We start from the raw sequence: 24674 nt of genomic DNA on the forward strand, positions 1-24674 counted from the left end.
AGAATAAGACGTAGCCTTAGTAAAGGAATGAGGTAACTCATTACATGTAGTGACACTGAATAATCACCAAGCTTTATTGTTAAGGGAGAAAAGCAAGTGCTGGAAATTTTGTATGCTAATATTTCAGTTTATTGCACATGTTTGTGTGGACAGACTATCTGTATCTGCCTTGGGAAAGAATATATGGGCTACTGGGGTCAAAATTGGAGGGTACATTTTTTCTTTTCAAAAGATTATTATTATTAAACATAATATTCATGTAGAAAAACATATGAAACAAATATTCACCTTAACTAATCATTCAAAGCAAATACCAACTTAATTACCACCACAATCTGAAAATAGAACATGGCCAGCTCCTTGGCCGGAAGCCTTTCTCATGCCTCTTTCCCTCCCTCCCTGCAACGCCCCTGGTCAAGAAAGCCACTATTCTGCCTCAGATGGTGAGCACTTCCTCACTTTGCTTTCAAGTTTTATCACCTACAAATGTACCCCTCTATACTATATGCTTTTGCTTTTCCTGTCTTAAAACTTCATATAAATTGAAACACAATAAATTCTTTGGTGTCTACCTTCTTTCACTCAACATTATGTTCAATTTATTTATCCATTCTATGTTTTAAAATTTTTCTTTTTTTTTTTTTTTGGTAGAGATGGGGTCTCACTATGTTGCCCAGGCTGGTCTTGAACTCCTGGCCTCTAATGATCTTCCTGCCTCAGCCTCTCAAAGTGTTGGGATTATGAGTATGAGCTGTCACACCTGGCCCCACTCTATTATTGATGGGCATTTGCATTATTTCCAGTTTCTGGCTATTACAAGTAATGCTACAGTGAGCATTTATACATGGGTCCTGGTGCATCAGCCAAGGATTTCTGGTGGGTGTTTTCCTAGAACTGTTTCCTCATATGGTCTACATATGCATGGATGAATAAGGCTAAAAGGTCCCCAGAGATTGTACCGATTTACATTCTCATCAGCAGTGCTCCTCCTCCTCACTAACACTTGTCATTGTCACTGTTCTAAATTATAGCCATTCTGGTGGTGGTGGTAAGGGGTAGTTGTATTACATTGTGGTTTAAATTTGCATTTCCCTGATGAAAAATGAGATTGAGCACTGTCTCACGTGTCTAATAGCCATCTGAATATCTTCATCTGTTACATATCTGTTCAAGAAGGCCTCTGACTAGTGGGTATTCTGCTTTTTCTTGTTGTTTTGTTGTTCTTTATATATTCTGGGTATAAGTCCTCTGTTGTTTATATCTTCTCCCACTCTGTGGATTGCGATTTTCTTCTTTTTTTTTTTTTTTTTTTTTTTTTTTTGAGACAGAGTCTCACTTTTCTCACCTAGACTAGAGTGCAATGGCGCGATCTTAGCTCACTGCAACCTCTGCCTCCTGGGTTCAAACAATTCTCCTGCCTCAGCCTCCCAAGTAGCTGAGATTACAGCCGCCTGCCACCATGCCCGGCTAATATTTGTATTTTTAGTACAGACAGGGTTTCACCATGTTGGACAGGCTAGTCTTGAACTCCTGACTGATCTCAGGTGATCCACCCACCTCAGCCTCCTGAAGTGCTGGGATTACAGGTGTGAGCCACCGCGCCCAGGTGTGATTTTCCTTGGGGAAGTGATTATCATAAAAGTCAGGGTAGTAGTTAGCTCTGGGAGTAGAGGGATTGTGGAATGCTAACTATGGACTCTTTCTAGGCCTATGGAAGGATAACTCACTCGGCCATACACGTCTGTCCTGTGTGCTTTTCTGTAGGTATGTAATATTTCACAATAAAGACGTTTTTAAGTGTAACTATGATCCATTAACTTCACCCCCCTGTATATATTTAAGAGAGGGTGTACACATGTGCACGGAGACATGATGAAGAATGTTCCTAGCAGCATTGCTTATAATTCATATTATATTTCACGGAAATATTTTAAATTAACAAAAATTGATAAAAATTTCTTTGGCCGGGCGTGGTGGCTCAAGCCTGTAATCCCAGCACTTTGGGAGGCCGAGACGGGTGGATCACGAGGTCAGGAGATCGAGACCATCCTGGTTAACACGATGAAACCCCATCTCTACTAAAAAAAATACAAAAAAACTAGCCAGGCGAGGTAGCGGGCGCCTGTAGTCCCAGCTACTCGGGAGGCTGAGGCAGGAGAATGGCGTAAACCCGGGAGGCGGAGCTTGCAGTGAGCTGAGATCCGGCCACTGCACTCCAGCCTGGGCGACAGAGCAAGACTCCGTCTCAAAAAAAAAAAAAAAAAAAAATTCTTTAATTGGCTACCTTCTGTGACAAAAAGGAGAAAAGAATGTGTTCTCAGCTGCTGTTATTTGCATAAAGAAACCCTAATCATACAAAGAAAAACTAACTAACCTGGTTATATGTATTAGAGAGAGCTGAGCAGACAGGAGAAAGATGGATAAGAGAATTTAGACCATAGAGCTTGAGTAGCCCTTATCCAAAATGCTTGGGATTAGAAGTGTTTGGGATTTTGGATTTTTTTCAGATTTTAGAATATCTGCATTATACTTAGGTTGGACATCCCTAATCTGAAAATCCAAAATCCAAATGGGCATTTCCTTTGAATGTCATGTCAGTCCTCAAAAAGTTTTGGATTTTGGAGCATTTTGGATTTTGTATTTTTGGATTAGGGATACTTAACCTGTATAGCTTTTTATATGTCTTTAATTTTTTGAGTCATTTTTCTATATTACTATTCAAAAAATTACGTTTTTTAAAAAACTACTACTAATATCTTTAGAATGATATGATGCTGCATCCATAAAACAAAAATAGCATGGGAATATTCTGAAGACAAAAAGAGCTACTTAAAAAATATAACAGCATTAATAAGAGATAGAAAAGAAGGTTTGGAAGATAAAGTTTTTAAAAAAATACTACTAAAGGGACAGCAAAAGAGATAGAAATGGATATCAGTAAAGCAAATAATTTTTACAAAGCAGCATCGAAAACCAAATAAAAAGAGTTTTAGAAAAGCAGAGAAAATGTGCGTGTGAGTAGAAAAGGCCTAGGAAGACTTTGGACGGGCTTTCAAACAGGGCATAAAAATGATTTCTAGGCTGGGCACGGTGGCTCACTCCTGTAATCCCAGCACTTTGGGAGGCTGAGGTGGGTAGATCACAAGGTCAGGAGATCGAGACCATCCTGGCTAACATGATGAAACCCTGTCTCTACTAAAAATACAAAAAAATTAGCCGGGTGTGGTGGCGGGCGCCTGTAGTCCCAGCTACTCGGGAGGCTGAGGCAGGAGAATGGTGTGAACCCAGGAGGCGGAGGTTGCAGTGAGCCGAGATTACACCACTGCACTCCAGCCTGGGCGACAGGGTGAGACTCCATCTCAAAACAAACAAAAAAATTACTTCCAATCTAGAATTCTATTCTCAGCCAAAAAGACAAGTTTAGTGTCAGGATCAAATAGGTATATTTCCATGGCATTCATATTTATATTTCTACACATAAATTTATACAGTTATATGTATTCAGTAAATATATTTCTGCATGACATTTTCAGACATGCAAAGTTTCATAAAATGTACCTGTCGGGCATCCATTTTCAAGGATATACTGCAGGATGTGCTCCCCACAAAATGAAGGGGCAAGCCAAGAAAGAGGAAGACACAAGCTCCAGGAAACAGATCTGACCCAAGAGAGAAGTCAAGGGGATTTCCTGGGAGATGATAAAGAGAAGACACCAAGGTAACAGCTCTGTATCAAACTAAGAAAGTCACCAGTCCAGACTTTAGCAAGTCAAGCTCCAGGAGAGATTTCTTCAAAGAGAAGACAATGATGCCCAGAAGTGAGAGCAGCCCTACTTTTTACTGGCTATTTACTGTGTAAACCTGGGCCAAATGGTTTTTCTCTGTGCCCCAGTTTTCTCCTATGCCCCACTTTTCCCCTCTGTGACATGGGGATAATAATGGCACTTACTGGGCATGGTGGCTCGGACCTGTAGTCCCAGCTACTTGGGAGGCTGAGGTAGGAGGATCACTTGAGCTCAGGAGTTCGAGGTTGCAGTGAGCTATGATTGTGCCACTGCACTTCAGCCTGGGCAACAGAGTGAGACTCTGTCTCTAAAGATAATAATAACAATGGCACCTACTTCATGAGGTTGTTGTGAAGATGGGTGAACACACGTAGAGTACGTGTAACAGTGCTTGGCATGCAGTAAATGTTGTATGACTGCTTTTAATTATTATCACTGTGATTATCACCTAATGTGTTTGAATATATAGAAAGGAGATCTAAACACCAGGGAAGAATTTGGAGTTGAATGATTGATATGTATATAGTAATGCAAACAAATGACTGAGACAGAAAATTGTTAATTCCAGGGAAAAGAAAAAAGTTGTGCAGAAATAGTCATCACAGCATGGATACCATGGGATTCAATGATCAACACCGACCATGAATCTCACCAAAACAATGATATACCTATCTTAGGGAGGTGGGGTTAGGAAACGGGTATGTGAGTGGGGGAGTAAAGAAAAGCTCAATCTCGCTGGGCGCGGTGGCTCAAGCCTGTAATCCCAGCACTTTGGGAGGCCGAGACAGGTGGATCACGAGGTCAGGAGATCGAGACCATCCTGGCTAACACGGTGAAATCCCATCTCTACTAAAAAAATACAAAAAACTAGCCAGGCGTGGTGGCAGGCGCCTGTAGTCCCAGCTACTCGGGAGGCTGAGGAGGAGAATGGCGTAAACCCGGGAGGCGGAGCTTGCTGTGAGCTAAGATCCGGCCACTGCACTCCAGCCTGGGCCACAGAGCGAGACTCCATCTCAAAAAAAAAAAAAAAAAAGAAAAGAAAAGCTCAATCTCTATCTTCCATAGTGGAAAGCCAATAGATAACACCCAAACATTCTTTAAAACTATCTATCAAAAAGAGTAAAGGTGCTTGCTTCTGGGGAGCTGGAATCTGGCAGAAAACAAAGCATGGAAGAGGTTTTGTTTTTTTTTTTTAAACAAGACTTAGAGAACTTTTTGATTAAATGAAACTAAGAGCTAATTGCAAATTACCAAGTGGCGACAAATATTCATAAAAATATGCAAGAATGATAAAGGGCTATTAACCTGAGTATTTTCAAAAGCCTCTTTTAAAATCCATAAGCTAAGATAAATAAATCAGCCATGGACAGGAAAAGGAAATTCACAAAAGGGAAATAAATGACCAATACAAATGGGGGTGGAGGAAATTTTCCTGCCTGGTAAAAAAAAGTACTAGAAATGAAAACTATGAGATAGTATCTTTCCTTCAGGGCTCTGGATGAATTCCAACCCCTGGGCACCTCTTCCTCCTCCTCACCTCACAGGCACTGCCATGTTCCCCTGGCTGGGGAGCGTCCTCGTTAGCTGGCATGTTCCCGACGGACTTGGACGTCAGCCCTGGGGCTTTCTTGCTGATAACTCTGTAATTCCAGTGGAATCAGTGGACTCAATGGGGACTGCTGGGGTCAGAAGGAAGATCCTGCAGCCTTCACTATGAGATCTGGCCCAGGGACTCTGCAGAGACTCCAAGAACCCTGGAAAGACAGCGTCCATATGATCAGAGGCAGATAGCACTCACTACACAGACATCTCCTGGGGGAACCAAAGTACAGTTCACTGCACTGGATACTGTGAGGTAGATAAAGTCCAAGAAACACATATTCTGCTTACCAATTAAAATAGAATATGAGCAAGAGCATGAGATTTGGACTAAAAGTAATAAAGGTTTAAATTCTAGCTCTGCCAAGTTTTAGCTATGAGAACATGAAAAAGCTTCTTCAGGTTTATTTTTCAAAATGAATTTGAAATATTTATCTCAAGTGGCTATGAAAATTAGATGAGATTATGTTTCAATGGTACTTAGCACTGAACTGGCCCCAGGTAAACACTTAATACATGTTAGCAAGTATTGTTATAAGGAAGCATGCAATGTGCAGAAGCAGGTAACTTGCACAACAAACCTTTCATCTATGTGTTGTTAAAATCATTATTATTTCATTTTATGCATACAGAATTAGAGGTTTAGTGGTGTTAAGACTTCGGAGTCTACCAGGCTCCAAAGTTCACGTTGTCAAGGTTATATCACATGATACCTTTTCCATGGTAGGTTCAAAATAAATGTGGTTCTGTTTAACAGATGGTGAAAATATGACCCTGAGTTCAGAATAAAAAAGTTAAGTAAAATTTCTTGAGACAGAAGAGACACGCTATAAGAAAAATATTAATAGCCTGGGACTAAAATTTTTTAATTAACTCAAAAATATCCAGAGGCAAAACTGTTTCCTCATTGAGGGAACTAGTGTCTCTGTGTCCAAGTTGAGGTACAATTTTATTCTGATCAATTAGTACAGGCACTGTAGATTTAGTCATTCTTGTTAAGAAATGAAAAATATCTACTTAAAAAGAAGAGGAACTTAAGACAACAGAAGTAAGAATGGGATGAAGAGGAAAAGTGAAAGTAAAATAAATAAAGAGTAAAATAAAATAAAAGGCATGAACAAGTTAAATTTTAAAAACATAAAAAGGATGTTATACCAAAACAAGAGGGAAAAATATACTTTCTTCTCTTATAGTAATGGAACTTTTACAAAATTCCTTCAAATAACTTGGCCACCAAAAAATCTGATAAATGTTTTAATGTTGGGAATTGACAGGCTTACATTCTCTGATCGTAACATAAGATGTTCAACAACATCAGTCATTAGGAAAATGCAAATCAAAACCAAAATCTTTCATGTATTAGGAAACCATGTCATATCCACTAAAATGGCTAACATAAGAAGAAAAGACAATAACAAGTGTTGGTGAGCTGTGAATAAATTGGGGCTCTCATACATTGCTGGTTGGATTGTAAAATGGTACACTCATTCTGAAAAACAGTTTGGCAGTTTCTCAAAATATCAACCATAAAGTCACCATATAACCCAGAAATTCCACTCATAGGTATCTATGCAAGAGAAATTTTTAAAAACCCACGTCCATTCCAAAACTTGTATACAAATATTCACAGCAGCATTATTTATAGCAGCCAAAAAGTAGAAACAATCCAAATGTTTGATGTCAATTGATGAATGGATAAACAAAATTTGGCATATATACACAATGGAATATTATAACATTTGGTAATACAAAAGAAGTACTAATACTACAACATGGATGAACCCTGAAAACTCTACCCTAAGTGAAAGAAGCCAGTCACAAAAGACCACATATTTGTGATTCCATTCATGTGAAATATCCAGAATAGGCAAATCCACAGAGAGAAATAGATTAGTGGTTGCCTAGGGCTGGGAGTATGAGGTGGCTGGCATGAATGGTGAATGTCTACTAATGAGGACAGGATTTCTTTTGGGGGTGTTGAAAAGGTCCTAAAATTAGATTGTGGTGATGGCTGTGCAACTCTGTTAATATACTAAAAACCACTGAGCTGCATACTTTAAGTGGGTGAATTTTATGGTATTGGAATATACCTAAATAAATCTTTTTAAAAGGGGAAGAAAAGAAACTTTTTCCTAAATAACCCAGGATCAAAGTGGGAAATCAATACAGAAGCTATACAAATTTTACCAGAAGTTACGGAATACAGCATTGTATTTGGAGTGAAATTTACTGCTTTAAATAGCGTTGTTTTTAATTAAAAATAAATACAACCCCAAAATGAGCTATATATTCAACCTAAAACATTAGAATTAGAAAAAACAAAATTAAGCAAAACAAAAACCAAAACCAGGAAGTAATTAATAAAAATAAAACCTTAACTAAATCAAATAAATATAGGAGGCTTAAAGAAAAAAAAGAAATGAAATGACCAATGTAGCCGGGCGCAGTGGCTCATGCCTATAATCTCAGCACTTTGGGAGGCCAAGGTGGGAGGATCACTTGAGCCCAGGAATTTGAGCCCAACCTGGGCAACATGGTGAAACCTCATCTCTACAAAAAAAAAAATAGAAAAATTAGCCAGGCATGGTTGTGTGCACCTGGAGTTCCAGCTATTCAGGAAGACTGAGGTGGGAGGATTGCTTGAGCCTGGGAAGTTGAGGCTGCAATGAGCCCCAATTGCACCACTGCACTCCAGCCTGGATGACAGAGTGAGACCCTGTCTCAAAAAAATAAATAAACAAATGGAAATGACCAATGTCATTTAAAAAACTCTCTAGCAAATCAGATAAAGGAGTCAAGAATGTGTGTGTGTGTGTGTGTGTGTGTGTGTGTGTGTGTGTGTGTGTAGATAGATATAGGAATAACATAATTATCATCATCAGTCATTAGGAAAATATAAATCAAAACCCAAATCTTCCATTTGATTAGGAGAGCATGTCTGTGCAAGATAAATGAAAACATATGTCCATTCCAAAACTTATACACAAATAGTCACAATAGCATTACTCATAATAGCCAAAAAGTGGAAATAATCTGTCCATCAACTGATGAATGGATAAACAAAATTTGCCATATATATATATGCAATAGAATATTATTATTTGGTACTAAAGAAGTATGGATACCTACTACAACATGGAAGAGCCTTGAAACCATAGAAACCACACACACACACACACGCATATACATGTATTTGAAATGAGAGGAAAATCTTTCCCAGATAGGAAGGTGTTTAAAGCAGTTATTGCAGAACATTATGCAAACTGTATAGCAATGCATTTTAATACTGCCATAAAACAAGCGCTTCCCTAGTAAAATGCAAATTAATAAAGTTAATATAAGAAAAGAAAAGAGACCTGGTGTGGTGGCTCACACCTGTAATCCCAGAACTTTGGGAAGCCAAGGCTGGCTGATATCAATTGAGGCCAGGAGTTCAAGACCAGCTTAGCCAACATGGTGAAACCCCATCTCTACTAAAAGTACAAAAATTAGACGGGCATGGTGGCACGCACCTGTAATTTCAGCTACTTGGGAGGCTGAGGCAGGAGAATCGCTTGAACCCAGGAGGCAGAGGTTGCAGTGAGTTGAGATCGCACAAACTGCACTCCAGCCTGGGTGACAGAGTGAGACTCTATCAAAAAACAAAACAAAGCAAAAAAATAGAAAAGAAAGAAGAGACTAGTACATGTAGAAGAGACCAGAAAAAAAATTAAGTGAAACAACAAACACAAATCGGAAGACTCTGAAAGGTAGAAAGGTAAGGAGGACAGCTTACAGACCTCAGGACTTGAACAGCACAGTGGTTGAGTTCCCTGGGTTTTCCTTTATCCTCCCACACATCATCAAAAGGTACTGGAGAAACTTACAACTCAGAACCATCAACAGGAACAGCTTCCCCCCGCCAAAAAAAAAAAAAAAAAAAAAAAATGGCTCCAAGAAAAGCCATTCCTGTTAAAGGACCAGGAAAAAGGTGACCTCACTGAACAGAAAACCTTTTTGAAGATACCCAGCCTTCCCCAGCCAAACACTAATGGAATGCACATTCCTTTCAATCACCTGTTGAACATTCTGCAAATAGACCATACCAGGGGTCATAAAACACCTCCACAAATTGAAGTCATACAGAGTATGTTCTCTGATTGTAACAGCATAGAACTATCAGTCAATAACAGAAAGATAACAGGAAAATCTCCAGATACTTTAAAATTAAATAATATATTTCTATATGATCCATGGATCAAAGATGAAGTCCCAAGGGAAATTAAAACATGATGAATGAAAATGAAAAATGTAACACATCAAAATTTGTGGGGTACAGATAAAGCACTGTTGAGAGGGAACATTATAGCACTAAATGTTTATATGAGAAAAGAGGAAAGGTCTTAAATCAATAATCTAAGCTCCCACCTCAAGAAACTAGAAAAAGAAGAGAAAACTCAAACTAAGCAGAAGGAAGTAATAAATACAAGAGCAGAAATCAACGAAATTGAAAACAGAAAAACAATAGAAAAAAATAAATCCAACAGCTGGTCTCTTGAAAAGAACAATAAAACTTGTAATCCTCCAGCAAGATTGACAAAGATTGAAAAAGAGAAGACACGACTTGAAAGATGGCAGAGCAAGAGCAAAGAAAAATCCCTTTGGTTCCAGAAAATCTCCTGAAAAAGAGGAAGGCTCATCAAGCCCTCAAAGCCACCCAGGCAAAGCAGGCACTTTTGGCAAAGAAGGAGCAGAGAAAAGGAAAAGGGCTCAGGTTTCAGTGACTGGAATCATTCCTACATGATTCCTGGTGGCAGAAAGGTGACAAGGTGTGTCTCAGACGACTAGAAGTGAAACCTCATGCCTTGGAATTGCCAGATAAACATTCCTTGGCTTTTGCTGTACGCATCGAAAGGATTGATGGCGTGAGTTTATTGGTGCAGACAACCATTGCAAGACTTTGCCTAAAGAAAATTTTTAGTGGTGTCTTTGTAAAAGTTACCTCCCAGAACATAAAAATGTTGCATACAGTGGAAACTTACGTGACCTGGGCATTTCCAAATCTGAAGTCTGTTCGCGAACTCATTTTTAAACGTGGACAAGCCAAGGTCAAGAATAAGATCATCCCTCTGACAGACAACACAGTGATTGAGGAGCACCTGGGGAAGTTTGGTGTTATTTGCTTGGAAGACCTCATTCATGAAATTGGCTTCCCAGGGAAGCATTTCCAGATCTCATGGTTCTTGAGCCCTTTCCACCTCTCAGTGGCCCATCATGCTACCAAAAACAGAGTGGGCTTCCTCAAGGAGATGGGCACACCTGGCTATCTGGGTGAACACATCAATCAGCTCAGCCGCCAGCTGAACTAGACCCAGGTGTCAAACTGCAGTAAATTTGTATCAGTGAAGTAGAAGCATGTGTTTTTATTTTGGGGGGGGAATTTTTATCAAGTATCTTCAGAGAAGTTTCTTTCCCGCTTTACCTTCAAAAACTGGAAAGGAAGGGTCAAAGAAAAGACAGTAGCTCATGCCTGTAATCCCAGCACTTTGGGAGGCCAAGGCGGGCGGATCACCTGAGGTCGGGAGTTCGAGACCAGACTGATCAACATGGAGAAACCCTGTCTCTACTAAAAATACAAAAATTAGCCAGGCATGGTGGCGCATGCCTATAATCCCAGCTACTCAGGAGGCTGAGGCAGGAGAATTGCTTGAACCTGCCTAGGAGGCGGAGGTTGCGGTGAGCCAAGATTGTGCCATTACACTCCAGCCTGGGCAACAACAGCAAAACTCCGTCTCAAAAAAAAAAAAAAAGAAAGAAAGAAAAGAAAAGACAGTAGCTTATGTTCATGGCAAGCACCTCTCATCACAGTCCAGTTCCAAGGAAAAATTCCAGCATTTTCTACATTGACTGCCGCCTCATCTGAAATCAGCACATTACACGGAGGAAGGAGTCCTGCTTTGCTGCATCTTCTATCCTAGGGTTTAATGTTGGTTAATGAGTAACTCTAGCATTTGTATAAGGCTTCCTAAGACTCCTACAGCAGTCGACCAAGCCCAGGGACATAATTGAATCTGGAGATTTCTGCAGCCTTGTTTTGAAAAAGACTTGGAATACACATAGGAAGAAAGGCACAAAAATAAATGTTCACTTGTCTCTGTGAAAAAAAAAAAAAAGAGAGAGAGAGAGAGAGAAGACACGAAGACACAAATTACCAATATTAGAAATGAAACACAGAGATGTAACTACAGATCCTACAGCCATTAAAACAGGGGTATCTAATCTTTTGGCTTCCCTGGGCCCCACTGGAAGAAGAATAATTGTCTTTCGCCACACATAATATACAGTAACACTAACGATAGCTGATGAGCTTAAAAAAAATTGCAAAAAAAAAACCTCTCAATAATATTTTAAGAAAGTTTACAAATTTGTGTTGGGCTGCATTCCAAACTGCCCTGAGCCACATGTGGCCCACGGACCGCGGGCTGGACAAGCTTGCATTAAAAGGATAGTAAGGGAATACCACAACAATTTTGTGCACATAAATTCAACAACTTGGATGAAACAGTCCAATTCCTTGTAAAACTCAAAGTACCACAATTAACCCACTATTAAATGCAGGTTGAATGTCTCTTATCCAAAATGCTTGGGAACAGAAGTGTTTCAGATTTCAGATTTTTTTTAAATTTTGGAATATATGCATATACATAACAAAGTATCTTGTAGAATGGGATTCAAGTATACATACAGAATTCATTTATGTTTCATGTACACTATGTTACCTTATAACATAGCCTGAAGGTAATTTTATATAACATGTTTAATAATTTTGTGCATGAAACAAAGTTTTCACTGCATTTTGACTGTGACCTGTCACAAAATCAGGTGTGAAATTTTGCTTGTGGCACTATGTCGGCACTCAGAAAGTTTTGGATTTTGAAGCATTTTGAATTTCAGATTTTTGAATTAGGGATGCTTAACCTGTAGATAGTCTAAAATGATATTAAATAGATAATCTGAATAGTGACATAACTATTTCAGACATTGAAGCCATGATCAAAAAGCTTCCAAATGGAAGTTTCCAGGCCCAGATGGCTTCACCGGAGAAGTCTACCAAATATTTAAACATTTAAATAAAAATTAGTACTTATTCTACACAATCTCTTCCAGAAAACAGAAGAGGAGAAAATAGTCCCCAACTCATTCAATGAGGCCAGTATTACCCTAATACTAAAACCAGACAAGGCCAAGAGCAGTGGCTAACACCTGTAATCCCAGCACTTTGGGAGGCTGAGACAGAAGGACTGTTTGGGCCCAGAAGATTGAGACCAGCCTGGGCAACATGGTGAGACCCCATTTACAAAAAATAATAAAATTAGCTGGGTGTGGTGGCATGTGCCTGCAGTCCCAGCTACTCAGGGGGCTGAGGCAGAAGGATCACTTGAGGCTGGGAAGTCAAGGTTGCAGTGAGCCATGATCACACCACTGCACTCCAGCCTGAGGAACAGAGTGAGAGCCTGTCTCAAAAATAAAAAATAAAACCAGATGAAGATAGTATAAAAAAGAAAACTATAGACAAATATTTCCTATGAACTTAGATGCAAAAATCCTCAAAAAAGCATTAGCTAATCAATTCCTTCAATATATCCAAAGAATTATACATCACAACCAAGTAGGGTTTATTCCAGGAATGTAAGACTAGTTCAATATTCAAAAATCAATCAGCGTAACCCTCCATACTGACAAGCTAAAAAAGAAAAAAAAATCACAAGATCATAAAAATTCATACAGTGTTGATGAAATTCAACACCCATTCATGATAAAAACTACTTTTGAAATTAAGAATAGAGGGGAACTTCCTCAGCTCAAAAAAGAGGGTCCAAAAAAAGAAAGCCCTGCAGCTAAAATCATACTTAGTGGTAAAAGGTTGAATATTTTCCCCCTAAGGCTGAAAACAAAGCAAAGATGTCCACTCTCACCACTCTTATTCAGCATAGTACTGGAACTTCTTGCCAGTGTAGTAAGGGAAGAAAAGCAGAGGTATAGAGATTGCAAAGAAAGAAATAAAACTATCCCTGTTTGTATATGACATGATTGCTCATGCAGAAAACCCAAGGAATCTACCAAAAAAGGAGTAAAACCTAATAAGTGAGCTCAGCAAGATTGCAGGATACAAGACCAACAGACAAAACTCAATTATATTCCTATATATAAGCAGCAATTTGAAAGATAACACCATTTACAACCACTGCAAAAAAAATTAAATACTTAGGTATAAATTTAATAAGATGTATAGAACTTGGGTGATGAGAATTAAAATACACCATTTACAGAAATTTTAAAAGATCGAAATAAATAGAGAGACATACTATGTACGGGATTAGAACACTTGACACAGTTAAGACTTAACTTCTTCCCGAGTTGGTATACCAGTTTAATGTAATTCCTATCAAAATCCAAGCAAGATGCTTTGTAGATAGAGACAAGATTTTCTAAAATGCATATAGGAAAGGCAAGGGAACCAAAGGCATTAAAACAATTTTGAAAAAGAATAAAGTGAGAAGAATCACTCTATCCAATTCAAGACAGCATGGTAGTACTGGCAGAGGGATAGACACATAGACAATGAACTGAAGAGCAAACCCAGAAAGAGCCCACACACAAGTATGGCCAACTTATTTTTGACAATTGTGAAAGACAAGTCAATGGAGGAAAGATAGTCTTTTCAACAAATGGTGCTCGAGTCTGGACATCCATAAGCAAATTAATGCACCTCGACCTAAGTCTCATACTTTATATAAAAGTAACTCACAGTGGATCACAGACAGCAGTAAGGAGACATAGACAAATCACCATCACAGTGGAGAATTTCTCTCTCCTCAAAGTAATAGAAGCAGCAGACAAAAAAGGATAGATTAGATTTTCTATCACACAACTGACGACTAAATAATTAAATATTATTTTCAAGTTATATACAGAACGTTTCTAAAAATTCATCACGACTAGGCCATAAGTCTCCTTATATTTCAAGGAATGAGCTTCACGTAGATATTTTTCTAACACAGAAAACTAAGGTTAGAAATCCATTACAACGATAAACTTTTGCACACTGAAACCCCACTTTTGAATAACTCCTGGGTAAAAGACAAATGAATACAAGTTAACACTCTTAAAAAACATAATGCTCCAAACCCCATGGGGCTTAGAATGAACTTTAAGACCTTAACGGTGATACTAGAAAAAAGCCTGCAAAATGATGAGCGAATCATCTAACTCAAGTTAGATAAACGATTCCATCACTGACCACACAGAATCGCCCAGCACTCACCCTCCCCGGCCCCCCATCACCTCCACATCCCTGGGCACTGAACGTCGAATCCTCCTGACAACTATCAAACCCCGGCTGAGAACCGGCGAGAACCGCAGCCGCTTCCGGTCACTACCCCTAGCACCGCCCTTTTTCGGGGTTTGGGACTTCGCATGGGTGAGGGAAAGGGAGGGGGGTCCGCGCGTGCGCAAAACCACCTTTGAAGCTGCTGTTAGCCAGGAGTCAACATGGAGAAGTTACGGAAGTGGTGCTTTGGGTCGTTGGGTGACCCTCGGCGGCGTGGTCAGGTGGGGAACATGGCCGCGCCCACGTCGCGCTTCCCCATGGGGTACACCATGTTGGAGGAGTGTCCATTCCGTATTGAGGATGAGGACACCTCTAAACTCACAGAGTAGGCTGTCTGCTCTAAACTCAGGTGGAGCTGTCCCTTTGGTGGCGGGGAGCAGGGATGGGGACGTTTCTCTGGGCGGGCTAACTGGAGGAGGGGTCTTTGGATCTGTAGTCTACGAATCTGTGGCATACCGTTCCGAGACACTGAAGGGCCTCTTGGAAAGAATCAGGGGCGGCTGCGGCTATCTCCTGGCAGATACCACACGATGAGAAGCGTGGAGACGTCAGGCTGGTTACAGGCTTTTCCTAGGACATACCACAAGGGAAGGAGGAGGAGAAATCAGGGCTGTGCAAGCCTTCCTAGGATATGCCATGAGGTGGGAAAAGGGGAGAACTCAGAGTGCTGGGTTCCCCTCCTGCTGTGCCTGTGGGGCTTGGATGCGGGGTTTGAATGCTCCAGCAATCTACCTTATCTCCCACTCCATCTACCCCAACTAAAAAGGGACTATGTATCAATACTAATAATTTTTAATGTGTCCTTAGTCCAATGCAATATGTCAATAGAAATATTTAGGAAACTTTATTATTTTTATTTCCTCATGAAGTAAAATATATGCGGTCATGGTGCCCTTACTTTGGAAATGTAGCTTTAATACAAGGCTCTGCTTATACCCTTCAACCAGTTTGCTGCCCCATACCACCTCCAATGTGTAAATTCTGGAGATGCGACTGCCCTCTGGGAGATGTCACTGGAGCAGAAGGGGAAGAAGTCGTGCAGCCCTTCACCTAAGAATGCCTATTTATCCTTCAAAACCAAGTTCAAATATCTCCTCCTCCAGAGAATCCTCCTGACAGCTAGAAGTGTGTGTGCCCTCCTGAAAGCCTTTCTGAATCCTCAGGTGAAAAAAATATTTTGAGAGGACCTGGTGTAGGCTGAAGTGTGGACTTGCTGGGGGCTCTCAATCCAGTCTTATCCCCTCTGGTCCTCGGTTTAATAATCTTGAAGGTTAGAGGTGTCCTAGTCCAGTTAGCCTCAAACTAATTTGTAGTCTGACAGATCCAGCAATCAATAAGGGAGACTGCACACCAGGGGCACCATGGGCAGCTCAGTAAGCAAAGGAAAAGATAGATTTCTTACAGGATTTTGAGGAATAGTGGAGTTCAGATGAAATTTAAATGAAGCAGTGTTTTAGTGGGTTCAAAGTAAAGCAGGGCTGTATGTAAAGGGTCATTGATAGGTCTCAACTGTGAAGTGAACCCAGAGTGCTGTTTCCTTGGGAACAATTTAGATGTAGAATTTTGTGTCCCCAGATAACTCTTGCCTAAAGCTTTGCACCTGGGTTGAAAATTGAATCTTGCTTCTCTGTCTGATAGTGACTTAGAATCTCCCATGAGTCAGATGTTTCACTCTTACTGATATCATTTCAAACAGCAAAGTTTCTGATAGTCTATGATTGTAGAGAACAAAGTTTCTCATTGACTAAGAAAGCAATAGGCATTTAAAGTAGGGGTTCTTTATGGCATTACAACTGCAGCATGTCCTTAGAAGAAATGTTTCTTGTGAATTTTGCATTTGGCTTTATATGTGTCTGTTCTTCCATCCTGATGAATAGCAAGGCAGATTTTTATAGTCCATAGAGAGTTGGTATCTTTGTCCATTTTCTGCTACTATAACAGAATATCACAGATTGGGTAATTTATAAAGAAAAGAAGCTTATTTGGCTCATAGTTCTGGAGACTGGGAAGTCAAACGTCGTGCCAGCATCTGATGAGGGCCTTATTGCTGCATTATTCCATGGCAGAGAACAAGAGGACAAGCAAGTGTATGAACAAAGAGAAAGCACAAGGGACTGGGCTCACTTTATAACAACCCACTCTTGAGGCGACTAACCCTCTCCCTCAGTGACAGCATTAATCAGTTTATGAGAATGGAGCCTCCATGACCTATTCACTTTTTAAAGGCCCCACCTCCTAATACTGTTACAATTTCAATATGAGTTTCAGAGGAGGCAAACATTCGAACCATAGCAGTTGAACTTTGATTATCCCAGCTTGTCATTCTGCCCTTGCATCCCTGGTCTGGGCAAATGTTTGTTGAATGAATAAATGAAAGAAGAAATGGAATCAGTGGAAGCATATTTGGCATGCATGCACTTCTAATAGAGTGCCAAGAATCACTGTTAGTGTTCTTGGATGTCATAATGGTACCAAGAAAAAGTTCTGTTAGACCACTTCAGAGAAGAAGGAAATATAGAGCCAGCAAACATATAAAGAGATGTTCAAAGTTATTTGTGATTAGGGAAATACAAATCAAGATCTGATAAAATGACATTTTATACCCATTCAAATTGCAAAAACGTAAAAGTCTGATAATACCAAGAGTTGGAGAGTATGTGGGCCAACAGGATCTTTTTGCCCTGTTGAAGGAATGTAAATCAGTGCAACCACTTTAGAAAATATTTTTGCATTTTCTCCTACAGTGAATATATACATACCTTACAATCCAGTGAGTCCACTCTCATGAATGTAGCCAAGAGAAACACTTGCACAAGAAACCTAGGATATGTATGTTTCTTAGTCTGTTTTCTGTTGCTTACAACAGAATACCTGAAACTGGGTAATTTCTAAAGAAAAGGAATTTATTTCTTACAGTTCTGGAGGCTGAGAAGTCCAAGATTGAAGGGCTGTAACTGGTGAGGGCCTTCTTTCTGGTAGGGAGTCTGCAGAGTCCCAAGGTAGCACAGGGAAGGGGCTGAGCATGCTAGCTAAGGTCTCTCTTCCTCTTCTTTCTTTTTTTTTTTTTGAGACGGATTCTCTCTGTCGCCCAGGCTGGAGTCCAGTGGTGCGATCTCAGCGGACTGCAACCTCTGCCTCCCGGGTTCAAGCGATTCTTCTGCCTGAGCCTCCTGAGTACTTGGGATTATAGGCATGTGCCACCATGCCCGGCTAATTTTTGTATTTTTAGTAGAGACGGGGTTTCACCATGTTGGTCAGGCTGGTCTTGAACTCCTGACCTTGTGATCTGCCCACCTCAGTCTCCCAAAGTGCTGGGATTACAGGCGTGAGCCACTGCATCCGGCCTCTCTTCCCTTTCTTATAAAGTCACTAGTTCCACTCCCATGATAACCCATTAGTCCACTAACTCATTAATGGATTAATCCATTCATGAGGGCAGGGCAGAGACCTCAACACTCAGTCACCTCTTGAAGGCCCCACCTCTCAATACGGCTACATTGGGGATTAAATTTCAACATGAGTTTTGGAGGGGACAAATATTCAAACCATACCAGCGTGGCATCCTGTTCACAACAGGAAAACCTGGAAACAAAAATGATGCTCATCAACAGGAGTCATAATGAATGAACTAGAACAACACCCAACAATATGAATGAATATTAAGGGGGAGGAACTATAATCCCAAAAGATTATATAAAGCTTAACACACTTTTATAAACTTAAAAGCTACTAATATAGGCTGGGCACAGTGGCTCATGCCTGTAATCCCAGCACTTTGGGAGGCCAACATGGGATGATCTCTTGAAGCCAGGAGTTCAAGACCAGCATGGGCAATAAAGTGAGATCCCCGTCACTACAAAAATTTTAAAAATTAGCCAGGTGTGGTGGTGTGTTCCTGTAATCACAGCTACTCAGGAGGCTGAGGTGGGAGGATCGCTTGAGCCTCTTGAGGAGTTCAAGGCTGCAGTGAGCTATGATAGTGCCACTGCACTCCAACCTGGGTGACAGAGCAAGACCCTGTCTCTTAAAAAAGAAAAGCTACTAATATAAAGGATATGAACTATTTAGGATTTTGTGTAGTTGCAATAAAATTACATTTAAAAGAAATTTTAAAATGATGAACTTGGGATTCAGGATGATATTTACCTCAGTTGAGGGTGGGGGCAAGGCAACGAACCGGGGGACTCCATGGATAGGTAGAGGTTATCATCAAGTCTGTACCTTTTCTTCTGGGTGGTAGGTGCATATGTTCATTCATTCACTCATTCATTTTAGAGACTGAGTCTCATTCTGTTGCCCAGGGTGGGATGCAGTGGCACGATCATAGCTAATTAGATAATTAAAAGTAACTAAATATTTAAATTAATTGGGAAAACTAATATGTTATATAATGTGATAGTTAATATTGAGTGTCAACTTGACTGGATTGAAGGATGCAAAGTATTGATCCTGGGTGTGTCTGTGAGGGTGTTGCCAAAGGAGATTAACATTTGAGTCAGTGGGCTGGAGAAGGCCGACCCACCCTTAATCTGGGTGGGCACCACTAATGAGCTGCCAGCACAGCCAGGATATAAAGCAGGCAGAAAAACGTGAAGAGGTTAGACTGGCTTAGCTTCCTAGTCTATATCTTTCTCCCCTGCTGGATGCTTCCTGCCCTCGAACATCAGACTCCAAGTTCTTCAACTTTGGGACTCAGACTGGCTTCCTTGCTCCTCAGCTTGCAGATGGCCTATTGTGGGACCTTGTGATTGTGTGAGTTAATACTACTTAATAAACTCATATATATACACACACACACATATATATATGTATATATATATGTGTATATATATATCTCACCTACTAGTTCTGTCCCTCTAGAGAACCCTGACTAATACAGATAAATATCTAAATGATAAAAAGAAAAAATCTGTATGGAGAAAAGTGGCATCTCTCCCTTTAATGGGGCAAGAAAACATTTGGCTCCAGCCCAGAGATGCCACCTAGTGGTGGGATGAACAGGGAGGCAGGCGCTCCGTGGCCTTGACATTTACTGCTGCCCCTGGCTCCATGGGTCACTCTACCGAGTCACTTACCTGCTCAAATGTCTCTTCTTCAGAGGTCTTTCTTCCCTGGTCTATCCCAACACTCGAGCTCTTCACCAGGCTTCAATTTTCTTCATAGCCTTCCTTTGTATCAGAAATTATTTTATTTGTTTACTGTTTGTTCATTTACTTGTTCATGCTGATATACCGCAGTGATTTCTGCTTCTTACATATATGGAGTAATCAACTGCTTTATTTCTAGTACCTTTATTATACAATGTAGAGGGCAGCAAAATACACACATCAGAGTCATTTTCTTAAAATATTAATGATTTCCCCAAAAGACTCTGCAGGCATCTCTGCATGACATGACTGCTATAATAAAATTAATTTGGTATAAGTAATGCATGAAATAACAAAGAGATGGAGAACTTATATATACTTGATGAATTGACCATCAGGCACTGTTCTTGGTACTTGATGTTTGGTGCAACAAAACAGTCCCCAAATCCCTAACTTCATGGAGTTAACATCCTAGCAGGGAATAGAGGCAATGAGCATTTTAAAAGAGCAAATTACAAAGGTGATAACTGCTAAAGAGGGGATGTTATAGGGGAGTGATATGAGTTGGAAATGCTGGGAGAACTGCTACTTTATGTTTTTAGTTTTTATTTAAAAAAAAAAAAAATTGGCTGGGTGCAGTGGCTCACACCTGTAATCCCAGCACTTTGGGAGGCCAAGGCGGGTGGATCATGAGGTCAGGAGTTCAAGACCAGCCTGGCCAAATGGTGAAACCCCGTCTCTACTAAAAATACAAAAATTAACCAGGTATGGTCGCAGGCACCTGTAATCCCAGCTACTCGGGAAGCTAAGGCAGATAATTGCTTGAACCCTGGAGGTGGAGGTTGCAGTGAGTCAAGATTCTGACACTGCACTCCAACCTGGGTGACAGAGTAAGACTCCATCTCAAAAAAAAATTATGTTTTAAATTTTTGTGGGTACATAGTAGGTGTATATATTTATAGGGCACACAAGATATTTTGATACAGGCATGCAATGTGAAATAAGCACATCATGGGGAATGGGATATCCATCCCAGGAAGCATTTATCCTTTGAGTTACAAACAATCCAATTACACTCTTTTTTTTTTTTTTTTTTTGAGATGGAGTCTCGCTCTGTCGCCCAGGCTGGAATGCAGTGGCACGATCTCGGCTCACTGCAAGCTCCACCTCCCGGGTTCACACCATTCTCCTGCCTCAGCCTCCGTAGTAGCTGGGACTACAGGTGCCCGCCACCACGCCCAGCTAATTTTGTTTTTTTTTGTATTTTTAGTAGAAACGGGGTTTCACCGTGTTAGCCAGGATGGTCTCAATCTCCTGAACTCGCGATCCGCCCGCCTCGGCCTCCCAAAGTGCTGGGATTACAGGCGTGAGCCACTGCGCCCGGCCCAATTACACTCTTTTAAGTTATTTTAAAATGTACGATTAAGTGATTATTGACTATAGTCACCCTATTGTGCTATCAAATAGTAGATCTTATTCATTTTTTCTAACTATATTTCTCGTACCTGCTAACTGTCCCCACCTCCCCACCAACTCCCCATTATCCTTCCCAGCCTCTGGTAACCATCCTTCTACTCTCTATCTCCGTAAGTGTAATTGTTTTGATTTATAGCTCCCACAAATAAGTGAGAACATGCGATGTTTGTCGTTCTGTGCCTTGCTTATTTCACTTAACATAATGATCTCCAGTTCCATCCATGTTGTTGCAAAGACTGGATCTCATTCCTTTTATGGCTAAATAGTACTCCATTATGTATAAGTACCATGTTTTCTTTATCCATTCATCTGCTGATGGACCTTTAGGTGGGTTCCAAATCTTAGCTATTGTAAACAGTGCTGCAACAAACATAGGAGTGCAGATATTTCTTCCATATACTGATTTACAGAACTGCCACTTTAAATAGAGAGGTCAGTCGGCATTCTTTACATTTATGTGGGTACCCAGTTGAAAACCAAAAAGAATGCAAAATCTGAGTATTTTTATATCTGCAGCTAAGGACATAATGATGAGCACCTGTGTCCTAGAGCGGATGCAAGAATTAATCCACAGGCAAGGTCTCCTGGTCACTCTTGTCTTATGTGCCTCCCTTTAGTAGGGGAAAACATTTTACAAAGTTTTCCACAGACAGAAGTCAAAGATAACTTTGTGAAAAGTATCAGGTTCAATGGCTGAGCAGTGACCTCAGGACCAATAGCCACAACCATTTACATACTTCAGTAGATAGCAAGCAATAATACCTTATTTATTTTACACCCAGCTTTTTATTGGAAAATTTTCACACCTACACAAAAGTTGAAAGAATTGCACTATGAATATTCAAATACCCTCCACCTAGGAGTAACAACTGTTCATCTATGTCATATTTGCCTTATATTTCTGTATGCATATATACAGGCCCCATCATTTAAAAACAGAGTCAAAAGAAAATGATTGAAGTGACTGCTATAGAGCTTAAAGGCTTTATTCAGCTGAGGTGCATCAGGTAATGTCCTGATTGAAGCAGGGTCAGGGTTTTTATGAGGGAAAGTGGAGTATGCGTTCTTGCTTTTGGCTTAGGTAGCTGTGTGTGTGTGTACACACACACACACACACACACACACACACACACACATGCTAGAGAGAGACGGGGTCTCGCTATGTTGCCCAGGCTGGTATCAAACTCCTGTCCTCAAGCGATCCTCCTGCCTCAGCCTCCCAAAGTGCTAGGATTATAGTTGTGAGCTACCATGCCTGGCCTGGGTAGCAGTTTTTGACTTTAAGTGAAACTCGTAGTTGGTGGCAGGGTCGTTCCTGTTTTTGTGCCCCTTGCTCAGTCAGAACCCTTCAGAACAGTATTTTCAGAGTATTATTTTTGTAAACATTGTGGTTTATCTGCTAGTCAGAACTCATGGGGGCAGGGGAGAGATAGCAAAAAAGGATGAAGGTGCAAGGTAGAAGGCAACAGAGAAACTGAGGACTCCCCCGTGTTTGTTTTACAATACCTTTGTACAGTAAGCTGCAGACATCATGCTCCTTCAAGGATATATCCTCAGCATGTATCTCCTGAGGGAATGAATATACAAACAGGCAATGACCAGACCATATATAACAATAGAATCCTGACCTACAACCTCTGCAGCAATAAGCCTGGGAAGCCAAACCACAACCTCAGTAGCAGTCAGCCCAGATGGTCAGGATTTGGTTGATGACATCCAGCTTCTCATTTTTTTTAACCCAATTTCCAACTCAGGACCAACCAGAAAAAGCCGAATCTACCTCCCAAATCAATCGCATAGAATGCCCCACTTCAGTCAGTCCACCTCCAGCTTGTGCACTCCAACACCCTCCAATCAGGACACACCTGAAGCCTTCCCCTTTTTCTACTATGTATTAAGCTTTCTTATTCTCCTGCCTGCCTTTGAGTCTTTGACAAATGCCAAGTGATAATGGCCCAATACCTTACTACAGTAAGCTCTGAAAAGTCTCTGCTTTTTCTCATTTGGATCATCTGTGTATATTTCCACTCTCCTAAGAATAACGACATTTTCTTTCATAGCCACAAGCCCATTCTCACCCCTAAGAAATTTGAGAGGCTTTTTAAAACTATTTAAATTTTTATTTTTTAATTATCATACAGTAAAATTGACTTTTTGGTGTACATTTTAATTAATTAATTACCTTATTTATTTATTTTTGAGATGGAGTCTGGCTCTGCCACCCAAGCTGGAGTATAGTGGCCTGATCTCAGCTCACTGCAACGTCCACCTCCCAGGTTCAAGCCATTCTCCTGCCTCAGCCACCTGAGTAGCTGGAATTATAGGTGCCCACCACCATGCCCAGCTAACTTTTGTATTTTTTTAGTAGAGATGGAGTTTCACCATGTTGGCCAGGCTGGTCATGAACTCCTAACCTCAAGTGATCCTCCTGCCTCAGCCTCCTAAAGTACTGGGATTACAGGCATAAACCACCATGCCCAGCCTAATTAATTTATTTTTGAGTGGAGGTCTTGCTCTCTTGCCCAAGCTAAAGTTCAGTAGCACGATCATGGCTCACTGCAGCTTCAAACCCCTGGCCTCAAGCAATCCTCCTGCCTTGCCCTCCCAAAGTTCTGGGATTACAGGCATGAGCCACCACACCCAGCCCAGTTTCATAAATTTTAATTCATGTGTAGATTTGTGTAACCATCGCCACCACCTGCATACAGAACAGTTCCATGACACCTCCCCAGCAAAAAAATCTCATCACACCTAAGAAATTTAACAATGATACAGAAATATTATACAGTCCAAATTCCATTTCTTTCTAGTTAGCTCCAATTTTTTTTTTTTACAACTTTAAAAAAAACATCCTGTATCCAAACAGGGTTCATGCATTGCATTTGGTTGTCATATCTCCTTAGTCTCTAATCTCTTCTTTAGTCTTAACCTATAATAGTTTCCCAGCCTTTTTTGTCTGTCACATTGTTAATATTTTTGAAGGGCTGATGTCAATTGTTACAGATGGTTACAGTTACAGATGGTTCTGCATTTCTAACTGTTTTCTCAAAAACAGATTCAGGCCAAATGACTTGGAAAAGAAAACTACATGGGTGCTGTGTCCCTCTTGGTAAGTCATATCTGGAGGCATGTGTCAGTTCACTCTGTTGGTAATATTATACTAAGTTTGACTTCTTGGTTAAGGGATGGTCCACCAAATCTCTCCATTGTAAAAAAAGCCACCTCTGCCCTTTGTATTTAGCTGTAGGGTCATTCTTTGGGAACCCTGTGAGTAATCTGTTCCCCAAGAAGCATTCGCAAAAATGGTTTTAGCACTTACAACCAACAGGTCACATTTAGCAGGCTTCCAAATTAACC

At 40.5% G+C, this 24674-nt stretch overlaps 1 protein-coding gene and 2 pseudogenes across 5 annotated transcripts in view; 2 read left to right on the forward strand and 1 right to left on the reverse strand.

The window, feature by feature from the left end:
• The window catches only part of ZNF81 (zinc finger protein 81), a 92722-nt gene extending 77928 nt beyond the window's left edge, over window positions 1-14794 (reverse strand). Inside the window, exons 1-2 of one of the 5 annotated variants that reach the window (XM_007991559.3) lie at window positions 14709-14794; window positions 5323-5539 (exon numbers count right to left, since the gene is read on the reverse strand). In XM_007991559.3, the coding sequence (XP_007989750.3) occupies window positions 5323-5376 (54 nt within the window). In that variant the 5' untranslated portion in view covers window positions 5377-5539; window positions 14709-14794. Of the gene's footprint in view, window positions 1-5322; window positions 10165-14688 lie in introns of those variants that run through there. The other 4 variants (XM_007991560.3, XM_007991562.3, XM_007991561.3 and 1 more) reach the window with 4 other exon arrangements.
• On the forward strand, window positions 9989-10744 carry LOC103231910 (ribosomal protein uL30-like; annotated as a pseudogene).
• A 121-nt stretch (window positions 14795-14915) lies between the features above and the next one.
• LOC103231901 (uncharacterized) lies at window positions 14916-15626 on the forward strand (annotated as a pseudogene).
• The last annotated feature ends 9048 nt before the right edge of the window (window positions 15627-24674 follow it).

The sequence above is a fragment of the Chlorocebus sabaeus genome, chromosome X, assembly GCF_047675955.1.
Source record: "Chlorocebus sabaeus isolate Y175 chromosome X, mChlSab1.0.hap1, whole genome shotgun sequence".
Lineage (NCBI taxonomy): Eukaryota > Metazoa > Chordata > Mammalia > Primates > Cercopithecidae > Chlorocebus > Chlorocebus sabaeus.